We start from the raw sequence: 13,845 nt of genomic DNA on the forward strand, positions 1-13,845 counted from the left end.
TTCTGGGGGAAAGTGGTGGAGCAAAGACAAACTGCTCAGACTCAGATCTAAACTACACAGATCTGTGCTTTCTAGCCACCGGAAGTGTGGATGAGCCCATGGTCTTGCTGGTCTATGGCTACAGGTACAAACTTCTAGGTAGCAGTTTTCTTGGAGTCTTTATAGAAACCGTAATAACTTTGAGTTTTATATGGGAAACACTGTAAACAAAGTTATTTTACAAGAGGGCCGGTGCACTTATTAATGCATATGCAACTTACCTTAAGAACAGGAATATTTATGGAGCAGAGCACATGGAAGAAGAGCCAGCAGCCCATATAAGAACCATGTGTTTCATAAGAGATTTAACTACCTTTTGCACATAGATATGGGAAAATAACCTTTGAACAACCTAAGACAAAGGTGACACATTTCCTGTATTCTTGACATTTGGAGGTTTTTTCCCAATCCTAATTTAAATCAAAAACACCTCTTAAACTTGGCCATATTTAGATTTTATGGTGAACATGATCATACTACAGCAAATCAGATTCTGGACTATCATGTAAATTTGTTGATCTGACTCTTAGGCAGCCTTTGCAACATTAATTGCAGTGCAATTTCAGATAAGGTAAGCATATATCATGATCTGCTTTACATCTCTCGTAGCATTACTCATAACTGCATATTCTAACTGTTTTTAACCCAGATGAGATACTGGAGCTAGAAAAGTTTTATTTGCCTCAAAGCAGCTCTAATAGTTTCTTCTGCTGGACTATTTGCCTCCTGATCAACAAACAAAATTAAGGATTTATGTAGCTAAACTCTTCTTTGAAATTGGTATCAAAACATCAGACAGTCTATTGCATGATCTGATTAATGCTAAATACTGTTTCCTTAATTTATTCATGATTTGCTATGCATTAAGATAAAAAAGAAATTCCAAACTTCAATTCAATAAAATTAGTAGAGATCTGCTCTACTATTTATGTAAATAAACATCTATTAAAAAATCACAGATATGCAATCTCGGTGGTCAATGTTTGCAATGATACATCAAGTAAGGTAATGCATGCTTACTCAGGGAATATGTACCTACAACATACACATTTAACTTGTGCACATTCAGCTTTATGCAGTGGACAATTTAAAATAAATAAATAAATAAATGGGAGCAGAAAGGTGTGTGTGGTGGGGAAAACTCTTGCAATCCCACCTGCCAGAGTTAGTGAATGCTAGAAATTTTTAAAAGGAACAGAATTTAGCTGATTTTTGGAATGTTGAAGGGAAGAAGCCTGTGGAAAAATACAAGCTAAGCTCTCTTTCCAGGCCAGGGCCTCATTGGGATAGAAGTTGTTAAGCATGAGAAAAGGTGTTGATGGCCCATAACAGGGAAATCCTTGGGTCTGTGCCAACAGTGGATGCCAAAGTTACAAGGGGAGTGAGCATGCAAAAGGGTGGGAATTGCTTGGCAAGGAGTTTCTGGAAAGGAGAAGCAAGAAGTAGGGAGAACTCCATGCAGAGGGTGGAAGGGCAGACATTAGGACTGGCTGGAAACAAGCTGGGGCAAAGGCACAGAGATGGCGTTTAGAAAGCCTCTGAATGCAGTGCTGAGCTGCTGTGAAGAACAAGCTCCTCTTGAGATGCGAATGCTGTAAGCTAGGCACTCCCTCCATCTGCACCCAGGTTGTAAGTATGTATTAATAAACCGTATTTCTTAAAGATGACACTCTCCACTGCATCTTGATTCCCAACCGAAACATAACCCCAGGCCTGGAACCCCTAAGATTAATCTCGCTACCAATTGGCAGAGATTGTGGGTGGCGTGCAGCCTTGGTAACAATATGATTTTGAAGCCACATATAATCCACATATTTGTTGCACACAATCTTATTATACAGACAATCACCACAACTGTGGAAGATTCCATTACACACGTGGAACTTTAAATGGAAAACAAATTAAGCAGGCCTTTCTAAAATCTTTCTGTAGATTCAGAAAGTACAATATTGGAAAAAATAAAATAAGGCTAGCTTCCTTTTAATTGGCCCCTTACTCCTGACACTAAGAGCTTTATCCTATTATTTTAAGCTTCATTTAAGGTAAGCAGTAGGTACTGTGTAAGGGACTACCAAGATTGGAAAAAAGTGTCATTTTCTTGCCCTAGCACAAGTGCCCATACCCAATCTCTAATCAAAATCAAAAACAGCCACAAACTTGGTTACTTAATCTCTGTCATTCTTGTTTCACGAAAGACTGCTACATTAGTTGTGTAATGAATATTCTACTTGTGTCACAATAATTACATTCCAGGATATGAGCAGGCTGCACATTTATTCTGAATAGTCCATGTCCTCAATTTTAGCTGATCTTAGCCTCTTTCAGTGGCTACATTCTTGATCAGTGATACTGTTAGTTTCACTGAATTAGGTGGTTTGGGATTAGAATTTCCAATTTTTGTTACTGGCCATGATCATCTGTCTTTAATAAGGAGACAGAAAAGAGAAATGTAGGAGGTTAAGCTTTTCCCACTACTTAATCTCTTTGCTAATAAAAGCTACAGTTGCTTCATTTTCGCCTGCCCATGCTGCTGTCAGAGACTCAGGAATATGTCTAAACATGAATTTATATTAGTAAAAGTGTTATTTTGTTTCTTATGATGCAGACGTGGATTAAAGCTTGTTTCACCCAAGGATCAAGTGCCTATAAGTTGCCAAAACTAGGGTTCAAGTTCCCTTGAGCAAAACCCTATCAACACCTATATCTTCTGAAGCTGTCATATGTTGTCAGACCATTGAGCTATCTGGCCTAGTATTGTACAAAGCATGTTTGCTACCACTGAACTGAAGAATTGCTTGACTGAAACAAAAGAGGCTGCATGGGGCCTTTGGGCAGTATATTGCTGATCCAGAATTAACCAGGGGAGCGGGGGAATTATATAGAAAGACCATTTCCAATTTCCTAAGAAGTACTGTTTAGATGTTTGTCAGCTTTTAACTACACAACAATCTAGTCTCCAAAGGACATTCTTTCCATTTTATCACAATTTCAACTGCTTGTATCAAACAATGATTTTTAAAGCACAATCAGATTTGTTATTTAGTACTCAAACTTCCTTAATAAACTATTTTGTGTACTCATTCATTCTTATATTTTTTCCAAATGGTTGATAAAATATAGTACAAATTATATATTTGTAAAATGTTGCATCCAGTCATCAATACTGGACACTGGCTTTTCCTAGAAAACTGTTATAAAAGTTGTTCAGAAAGTATGCTCATGCTTAAAGAATACATAAATACAAATCATGAAATAGTTTTTCATATTACACACAGAAAGACTTACCATTCTCACTGTCAGACTTGTTTTCATGCTCAGTATCAGTTAAAGTGAGGGCTGAGTTGGAACGGCTTGAGAGACAGGAACTGCGGCCTGATTTGACCCCCCTGCCCCAAAGTCTCATGGCATGCTCTGGAGACATCACTCCTTCATTTTCAGTATCAGCATCTGACCCTGCACTGATAGAGTAACCTCTGTGGGGGAGCCCCATTTCAGCACAAAATGCCAGTCCTCTTCGGGTTGCTGGTTCACATACTCCTAACTGCCTTAGGGTAAAATTCTGTCCTAATTAGGAAAGAAAAAGATAACAAAACATGAGAATCTTTTTGTTTTTTGTTTGTTAAAAAAACAGAATCCTTAAAATAAACACACTAACTACACATTTTTTCCCAGGTATATCCCAAGGTCTTTTGTTAAGCGCTACATGAGCTATAGTCAACTATATCCTTTGATCTCTAGCAATCTGCAGTGACCCTTACATTCTCTGGTCTTAGCTATTCTTTGTCAACTACTTAAGCACATCAGGAGTTCTCTAAGGTAGAAAAGAAATATAGAATGGCCTGTAAATGAAGAAGAGCTGGTTCAGCATATAGGATTAGCTCTAACTGACAGCCCTTTTTACTTTATGAAAGTGCAAAAGCAATAACAAGTATGTGTCAGGATTATCTCTTTCTGTCCTAGATAAAGCCCTAAACAACAGGGTATTTTTCCATTCAGATGTCACCTGTCATTATAAGAAAAGTATGTTTCCCTTAAGAATAAAACATTCATTAAATTAGAATAAGGGCTTAGTTAGTTGATCTTTATTAACTCTTCCTGCTTTAGCTGAATGCCTGAAAGCAAATAAATGCATTGCCTTTCCTGAAAAAGATCATGCAAGAATCTAGCAACGTGATTATTACACAGATGTTTCTATACTTTCAATGTGTGGTTTGGTGGCTTAGTCAAATAAGACATATTTTACAAATTCGATCTGGTTTTCAGAGAATAGGGATCACTGTATTCTGTTTTGGAGGAATGGAATAGACACAAAACTGACTATTAATAGTTATGTAAATAAATCAGGTTTAATCAACTTGAGACATTTAAGAGCATTTAAAATGTGGCACTTAAAAGTTATTGGTTTAGTAAAAGACATATTTTAAGCTTACTTTTATTACCTCAAATCCTCACATGTATTTGTGATATACAGACTACTGGCATGATCATTCCAGCTATTTTTTTCAGATGTTCTATATTATGAATCCTAGGAGCAACTTCATCACACTGCTAAAATTGTAGGCTATGTGTAGCTCCCTTTAAAATTACAGTTATAATACTATATTTTAACAAACATGCACTCAAATGTGTATTCTATCAAAATTGTTTTAATCTACATCTGATATTTTAATTTATCTTTTTACATAACTTGTTAACAGACTTCCCAAAGTTTTATAACAAGCTCATTTAGTTGGTTTGTGAGTATTTTTACAAGCTCTGACATAAAGTAGTCTTGCAATAGTAAAGATATTATATGGTTGTAGGGTACCCAAGACATGGCTTTTTCAGTGGTAGTATTAAGATTGTGGGATACATGATTCATAGAGATCTGCCAAGACTCTTTTCTTACTTTTCAAGTGTCTACTGAAGGCCTGTTATTCTAACATGCTTTTAATGTTTGATCTTAGTACGACAATTTGCTGTTCATGCTTTTAATTTGGGGGTTTGTCTGCTTTTATTGTTGCTTTATTATTATTGCATATCATTTATTTCCATTTTTGGAAGCTAGTGATTTTGTTTTAAACAGAAAAGTTGACCATAAACAACAACTTTTTCAAAAGCTATTTTCTGGCTAGCTTTCTAGTGCTTCTCCTAGTTGTTATGAGGCTCTTAAATGTGAATGTAAATTTTAAAAAATGCAGAAGAAGAAGGAAAATATTCTGAAGAGGAACAAACAACAGCAGAATGAATGGTTCATGAAATGCAAAATGAGTTAATGCCCCAGACCTTGACAGCTTTCAAGTGTGCCAGTTAATTCCTTATTGCTGTGGCCATATCAGTTGTGGCAATCAGTTTTATCCCGGTCAGAATTGTAAATGGATTCTGACTACGACACTCATAAATAATGAAAAACAGTTGCTGCAATTAGCTACAAATCAAATAGTACTTATCATTGAGATGTGAATAAATAACAGAACAAAAATGCATTGAGCAAGGAAAGGCAACTGTCACAGCAGTAAATAGCCATACTGGTGAGTAATTGTGTGAAGGCTATTAGGAAGGATGAATCAGTAAACAAGCAACTGTTTAAATAAGAATCACACTATGTCCCCTATCAAAGTTTGGGTAAAGGTTGACATTCTCTACACAATCACTGATAGGTACACATCATGAGCACAATGTAGCCATTGTCCAATACTCTTAAGTTTAGAACCAAGAATGTTTACATTTGAATATACCTAGGAGAGTGAAGTGCAAAGAGCTTCCAGATTTATTGAACAGCCTTAACTCAGTATCACAGCTTAAACTAAGAACAGAAAAATTGTAGTCTTAGGAAGTAAACCCTGAAGATATATCTTAATGTGAGAAAATCACTGTGGTCTACTCTTGCTGGAACATGTAGATTTCAATGCCCCCGTCCCATTTTAAAAAATAATAATATCAGGGCCAAACACAGAGCCGAGCTGGGCACAGTTTCAGTGGCTGGCTCTTTCTCCTCCTGCCATGAAGGGGAAGGAAGGGAGAATAACCTTTGGTCAGCACCGGCAGCAGGAGAAGGAGCTGCTAGCCATTGAAGCCACACTGCTGCCAGGTTCAGCTCCGTTCCCTGGCGCCTCCGATGTCCTGATGCAATATCACATGCATGTCAGCCCCCACAACCTCCCCCACAAGTTGATGCCACTGTTGGTCACTGTGGGTACATATTACCACCAGGGGGGGTTTCTGGCTGGAATAGCTACAGGGCAGGGGTACCCCACCTTTTTGGAAATCAAAGGAACTGTTGTGAGCAGCAAAACAATACCTATTTGACAGAAGAAAAGCCAACAATGCTCCGAACCCCCACTCAAAACAGCCAAAACAACAACAATATACACCCCCAAACACAACACATTTTGTAAAAAAGAAATAAGTAACCCCCCTAACCAAACCCCAATTGGCAAAAAATAATCAAAACTGGACCCTTAACAAGTGAAAGAGTTCTGAGGATGCTGTGATACCCCATAGGTGTCAAATCAGGGAGTCCAGCTATAGAAGAACCTGCTAAAAGTTCATAACCAAAGGACCAACCAAACTCTAGATTCAAGACTGGTCACACTTTGATAAGATTAATGTCAACAGGCTTTAATTTTAGCACCACCATTTTGGTGCTAAAATGGGTTTTGGTGCTGAACCGATTTTCTCCTCCCCATTTGCAAAATAACACTATGTTCTTCCCATGAACAATTCATATGGACAACCCTGCATTAATCACTTAAGGCCTTTCTTTGTGTGCCTCCATGAGAGGTACAGAAGGTGGCAACATGAGAACGGGTCTTTTCTGCAGTGGTCCCCATTTGTGGAATGTTTGCTCTGGGGAGGCTCGCCCGGCGCCTTCATTACATATCTTTAGACACCAGGCAAAAAAGTTTCTCTGTAACCAGGACTTTAGCTGATTAACATTCTATGTCCTTTTAAATGTGTTTGTGGGAGGGCAGTTATTGGTTTGTTTTTGTTTTTATTTTATTATGTATTTTGTATTCTCAAAGATGCCTGCAAATGAGACATGAAGGCTGGCAACATCAACTCCACCATGTGGGAATCCCTTGCAGACAACCGCAGTGGCCGGAGACGGACAGGTTGTGTATTCACAGCAGTGACCAGACGAGGAATGACCACTGGGAGAATGCAACAGCACAACTGGATACGTTCATCTGCCCCAGATGTAACAAAACATGTCTCTCCCATATCGGTCAGTACAGCCACAGCAGGCACTGTAACTCTCCAAAAGTCTGACTTCACCCCCAAGGCACACTCCTCTGTTGTCTCCTGAGACAGATGGATGCCAATCAGGTTTATATGTTAATGTTGTGAATTGCCCTATGATCGTCAGATGAAGGGCAGTATATGAATATAATAATAGTAATAATAAATGTATGCTGTGGCAAGTATGAAGTCATGAGATTAGCCCTATTTTAACCTTCCTGAGATGGGAGGAGAGTGTATTTCCCTTATTTTGATATCTACCAGGATGTTTTGAAGTGGCTATCCAAATGATTTTTCATCACTAAGAGTGTCTTAAATTCAATTTCAGCTGAAATCTCAAGGCAACTTATAAAGCCATGGTCCTGGAAAGGAATTATAGGGAGACTGAGGTGGCCTTTGAGGTGGCCTTCGTATGCAGAATGGGCCAGAGCTGCCATCTCCTTTGTTCATACTTTGGCTGCTCTAGAACACACTGCAGTTATTATAAATACTGGTATGCTGGCATAAATAAGTATGGATTCACCTATTTTTCTTATATACACCTTAAAGAAAAGTCACCTTGAATCATAGTCATGAGACTCTGCCTTTAGTTTCTGACACTTCCTAAAAAGAAAACTACTAAGAAAAAAGCTTGCGACATGAATGTGGGCAGACCAATGTTAATCATTACACGAATAGTCTTCTGGCCTTACACGATTACTATGAAAGGAATGAAACATGCAAAACTCTGAATCTAAATATGTTGGCAAAAGAGTAAAATTAAAAATAGGAAAGATGAAGCCAAGACCATTGGCACCAGTCCACGATCACCTTCGGATGTAATCACGTTGATAATAATGCTTAGCACTTACAATGATAACACCATCAACCCAATAAGCTCATAGCACTTTACAAACATTAGCTGATTAAGACTCTCAGGTATCTTCATACTATATGAAAAGCTCCCATCTTAGAAATAAAGAAAATGAATTAGGGAAGTCTGCCAGTTGCTGAACAAGGTGTTAGTTGCAAAATAGTAACTCACATTTTGTCTCATGTATGCTTAGCCTTGAAAATGCTGTCTCCACAGCTCTAAAAAAAACCTCTCTCTAATTGAGAGTGAATATCCCAGACTGGTGTGTGTGTGTGTGTGCATGGGAGGCACCAAGTCCCCTGGAATCCTCTGTTTGCGGTGTTAGGCTTCTCTAATTTATGTAGATTACTCATAAAACTAAAATACTGTTCCGTCAGCCAGGCATCAGAGCAATATGCAATAAATTCTCTCCTAGAACCCACTGTTTCTATAGATCTTCCTTGTATCATCTATTGTTACAATCCTGTTTTCCATACATTATAACAGAACAGGGCAAAGCTTGGATTTTTCTGCATGATCAGTCATTTTAAACCCAATGAAATGATTTATTTCCAATGAATTTCCTTCTACAATTATGGTAGCCTTAGGCACCACAGTATTGCAATGTTAAGCATTTCCACACTGCTCCTTCTTTCCTATCCATGAGCCTTGTAGTTAAGAGAATCCTTTCCCACTCAACCCACTTCTACAGACATCAGCTTCCCTTCCTCCCTTCCATGGTTCCTTTTTATTACCCCTTACTGGTTGGCAGGAGCTGGGACCGAGCAATGGGAGCTCACCCTGTCACGGGGATTCGAACCGCCGACCTTCTGATCGGCATGTCCTAGGCTCTGTGGTTTAGACCACAGCGCCACCCGCGTCCCGTGGAAGTAGATAAATAGGTACCGCTCCGGCGGGAAGGTAAACAGTGTTTTCATGCGCTGTTCTGGTTCGCCAGAAGCGGCTTAGTCATGCTGGCCACATGACCCGGAAGCTGTACGCTGGCTCCCTTGGCCAATAAAGCGAGATGAGCTCTGCAACCCCAGAGTCGGTCACGACTGGACCTAATGGTCAGGGGTCCCTTTACCTTTACCTTACTGTTGCATATTCTAATTACTCCATCTTTTCCCTTTTTCATTTTTTCTCGGCGTAATTTTTACTGTTGAATTTAACCCTGCTAACGTTTTAACTTTATTTTGTCAGCTTTGGCCCGGTTCTCCAACCTGTTAAGGGTTGTTGTGTTGCTACCTCCTTTCTGCTTCTGTCTCATTACCTTTGGTTCCTTGGCGGCATCTGATGAGATTCTTTCCCTTGTTTTGTTCCGTCTTGCCTTCATACTATAGCATGAGCTGCCTCATACAGCAGTAGCATAACATGTACCAAAGAGCTGGAAGCCCTCTCCTATCTTCTGCAATAGCAAAAATGCTGCCTTGGATGCCAGTTAACTAGGATTATCATGTGCTAACACTAGCCGAAGGAAGTACGGTATATAGATATGGAAAATATAACTGCAGAAGTTGCTTTAGCAATGTAAGCCTCCTGTAAAATTGCCTTTAGAAACAAAACCTCAAACTCTGTTTCTTTTTCAAATACTTATGTGCCTAACTCACAGGGGTGTACTGAGGATTAATTAGATTATGTTTCCAAAACGCTTTGAAGATGAAAAGCAGTCTAACCCACTTTTATCTCCCCCCGCCCATTTTGTAAACTCTTTACAGCAGGAATAAGAAATTTGTTGGTATGTAGGCTGAAGGTGACAGCAGTCAGTTGATTGTTACCAGAGTTATCCTACTAGCTACACAGTTCTAAAAAGCCCATACTTTTTAGTTTAAAAGAAAGCACCAATTCACCTCAGTCATGTTCATGTTTTCCTTACGACTTTAATTCAGATCACATAAACCTGCTTTGGTCTGTTTATACACGTTAATGTTAGGATTGCAAAGGGTAGTAGTGAGCCTTCAATAAACAGAATCAAACACACCACTGCACATTATGGAGTCTCTATTATTTTACATAGTATCTGAGGGCATCAAGGAATGGCTATGAAAAAGACAACTGAAAATGTATTCTGACAAGACTAAGGCAAGGATGGCTGGCAGGCATTGTAACCTGGTGCTTTTAAAGACACCTGTCACAGTAAGTCCAGTTCCCTTGGTCATAATGCTTGGCAAACCAGGTTGCAGTGGTGATATGAACACATTCACAATCTATCAGGTGGGAAAGCTTTAAGACCTAGTTACTTTTATTAATGCCTTTCTTCTAACCTCAAGTTAGATTAAAGCCTTTTAAGACTGTTGCAGAAACTGCATTTGGTAGAGAATTTACCCGGGGGAAATTTTGCAAAGTGGCACAAAATGCAGGGTTTGGAGCACCAAATGGCACAAAACTAGAACAAAAGTTTGGCTTCAGTTGGGGGGAGGATCATGAATTTCGGGAATTGCTTTGGTGTTCCATGGTTCCAAGCAAAAAAAAAAAAGTGACAAATGGCATACCCTAAAATTCACAAAGGTTGCTTTCTTGAAAGTTTCATCAACATATAGAGATTGCTGCTGACTGTCCGTCCCACAGTTGTGAAACTTCCTCAGGAGAGTTGCTCATCACAGCATTTGAGTATCTTCATAAAATAAGGCCCTTCTGCTCTGGCTGGCATTTTGTGGTTTTGAATTAAACCGACGGAAGACAATTTTATTTTCCATTTTATTCTTTTTTCTGTTTCTTGCCAAATCTCCAGCCTTACAGTCAAAAAGCCTTTACGCCTGTAAGCCTAAATGTTCTTACAAAGGAAGTAGGAATTCAAAAGGGCTTGCTTTCAAGTAGTGGTTGAGATCAGCCTGTAAATCTTTAAAAGAAGGTGGGACATATACATTTGGTATGTAAGAATGATAAGACAGATTTGTTTAAGTGGTGTGTTTAAATACAGGCATTTAAAGTTTAAAAGAAAGAAAACCATGGTAATTTAAATCTTTTCATGCTGCAGTTGACATTTATAGCAACTGAATAAGATTAATCATATAGCACTCCCGATGATTCATGTTGAGTAGCTAATATTTAAAAAGTAATAAACTTTGGATTCACATTAATTAAACACTGAAGTTCTGATTAATGTTTTTGATTTTTGCAGTCCTTAAAAAGACAGTCTTATAGTTCATTGATTTTTTTTTATATAATTTTGATTTGGAACAGGGTAGGTAAAATACAGCAATGGAAGCAGATGATGGGCTTGTTTTCAAATACATGGCACTAGGTTTGCAGTTAGCTGTCCTGTAACCTCAATGTAAATTCTTTGAAAATTCAAATATTGGAATTATCATAAATATGCAAAATAAAATTGCATTAATGCAAATCAATTTGCATAATTTATCCTTGATAGCAGAACATTGTATTTACACACTTAGATAGTAGAAAGTAATTTACATTTCTTTATCATCATCACATCTATCTTTAAAACTTTTTGTAAAAAATAAACAAGCTCGTATACACTACAAAAAGAAGCTTTAAGTAATGATTTCATAGTGCCAAATTTCCACCCAGAATCAGATACTATACAAACAGAAGTTCATCAGTTGCCTACTTCAGCTTTTATTTGACCGGCAAACAAGGTACTGTGGCACATTGGATACTTAAAAAAAAAATCATACTACATTGTGTGATGTAGAGAAGTATTTAATTAGAATAGAAGAAGAGCCTTGCTGGCTCAGGCCAAAGGTCTATTTCTTCTGGTGACCAACCGGCAGGAAGCCCAAAAGCAGGACCTAAATGCAACAGCTCCAACTGATTGTATATTAATGTAAAAATTATTACATTTACTTATTAACATATCAGCGTACTTTGTTTCTTTGCAGTATACCAAATGCAATCTCTTTCTGAAGAAGACCCAATGTAAAGAGGTTAATCTTCAAATGCTAGAATGATTTATACTTTTATGTTTATTAAAATATGCTCCTTGACCCTGTCATTATCTAAGCATGCCAAGGGTAATCTGAACTTTCTCAAAGCTACCAGTAGTAATCACAGCTGCTAAAACAACAAGCATTAAAAGAAGCCAATAGGCCAGACCAAATGCTTTTAAAAGACCAACAAATAAACTGGATAGACCCATATGCCACTATAGATAATACTCCAAGAACTGCCATTTCACTCCAAGTTCAGCTGCCAAAACCCCATGTATACTGGCTAACTGGTAGCTAAAGGAATTATACACTTTTGTGAAGAACATGGTACAGTAAGAAAAAATAAGTACTCTCTACCATATTACACTGGGGACGCGGGTGGCGCTGTGGGTAAAACCTCAGCGCCTAGGACTTGCCGATTGCATGGTCGGCGGTTCGAATCCTCGCGGCAGGGTGCGCTCCCGTCGTTCGGTCCCAGCGCCTGCCAACCTAGCAGTTCGAAAGCACCTCCGGGTGCAAGTAGATAAATAGGTACCTCTTACCAGCGGGAAGGTAAACGGCGTTCCGTGTGCTGCGCTGGCTCGCCAGATGCAGCTTGTCACGCTGGCCACGTGACCCGGAAGTGTCTGCGGACAACGCTGGCTCCCGGCCTATAGAGTGAGATGAGCGCACAACCCTAGAGTCTGGCAAGACTGGCCTGCACGGGCAGGGGTACCTTTACCTTTTTACCATATTACACTAATACTCCTATTAATTCTTTAAGCACACATTATGATCCAGCACTACAAATGCACATATGAGTCTGATTAAGAAAAGCAATAGAAGATCTATAAAGGTAGCCCTGCCCGTACGGGCCAGTCGTGACCGACTCTAGGGCTGCGCGCTCATCTCGCTCAAGAGGCCGGGAGCCGGCGCCATCCGAAGACACTTCCAGGTCACGTGGCCAGCGGGACGAAGCTGCAGCTGGCGAGCCAGCACCAGCGCTGCACACGGAAACGCCCGTTTACCTTCCCGCTATAAAGTGGTACCTATTTATCTACTTGCACTTAAGGGTGCTTTCGAACTGCTAGGTGGGCAGGAGCTGGGACCGAACGACGGGACCTCACCCTGCCGCGGGGATTCGAACCACCGACCTTACGATCAGCAAGTCCTAGGCGCTGAGGTTTTACCCACAGTGCCACCCGTGTCCCAGATCTATAGATACATGGTTTTTCTGAACTTGCTCAAAACAGCAATCCACGCTGCACAGAAATTTCCTTTTTAATTTCCTTTAATTTTGGGATGAGTAATGGATTGTATCGTGTCAACAAACTGAAGCTCAGTCTAGATAAAAGTGTAGTTAGTAGGTGGTTATTTGAATAAAGAACAATCCTAGATGGGGTTGCACATTGTTGGTGTCTGCTGAGAGATCCAGTGTTGTCACTGGTGGCCCAAGTGGCATCCATGGTAAGCTGTACCTTTCACCAGTTATGCAAAGATCGGTGTACCTCCTGCAGCCTCTCCCGGACACAGATAGTATGGTCTGCTGTCCATGCCCTAATTATCTCTACACTGTACCACTACAATATTGTATAGAAGGGTGCCTTTGAAGATTTATCAGAAAGGTCAGTTCCCACCAAATGCGGCATCTAGTTTACTGTGACCAACTACAGAGAGCATCTATCACCAGTTGTTATAAAGCAAAAATGATTTCCAGTTAAAATTCAAAATGCTGCACAGTAACCTATAGAGCTCTCCATGGTTTAGCACCAAACCAGAATACATTGGGCAGGGAGGGGGGTAACATCATTGCACCTCCCCAGCTTTTCCCTTTTGGAGGAGATGAGCTGGTGAGAAGATAACAAATTTATTTAAAATCTGGCT

The 13,845-nt window shown here is 39.5% G+C and overlaps 1 protein-coding gene across 38 annotated transcripts in view; it reads right to left on the reverse strand.

Annotated features, from left to right (window-relative positions):
- The window catches only part of TENM3 (teneurin transmembrane protein 3), a 1,278,808-nt gene that overhangs the window by 291,398 nt on the left and 973,565 nt on the right, over window positions 1-13,845 (reverse strand). For 32 of the 38 annotated variants that reach the window (XM_083630968.1, XM_083630934.1, XM_083630945.1 and 29 more), the window contains one exon: window positions 3,325-3,603. The exons of 5 other annotated variants lie outside the window; for them this stretch is intronic. In XM_083630968.1, coding sequence (XP_083487094.1) covers window positions 3,325-3,603 — 279 coding nt within the window. The remainder of the gene's footprint in view (window positions 1-3,324; window positions 3,604-13,845) is intronic. One more of the 38 variants, XM_083630941.1, reaches the window with a different exon arrangement.

The sequence above is a fragment of the Podarcis filfolensis genome, assembly GCF_964270895.1.
Source record: "Podarcis filfolensis genome assembly, chromosome: 9".
Classification (NCBI taxonomy): Eukaryota; Metazoa; Chordata; class Lepidosauria; order Squamata; family Lacertidae; genus Podarcis; species Podarcis filfolensis.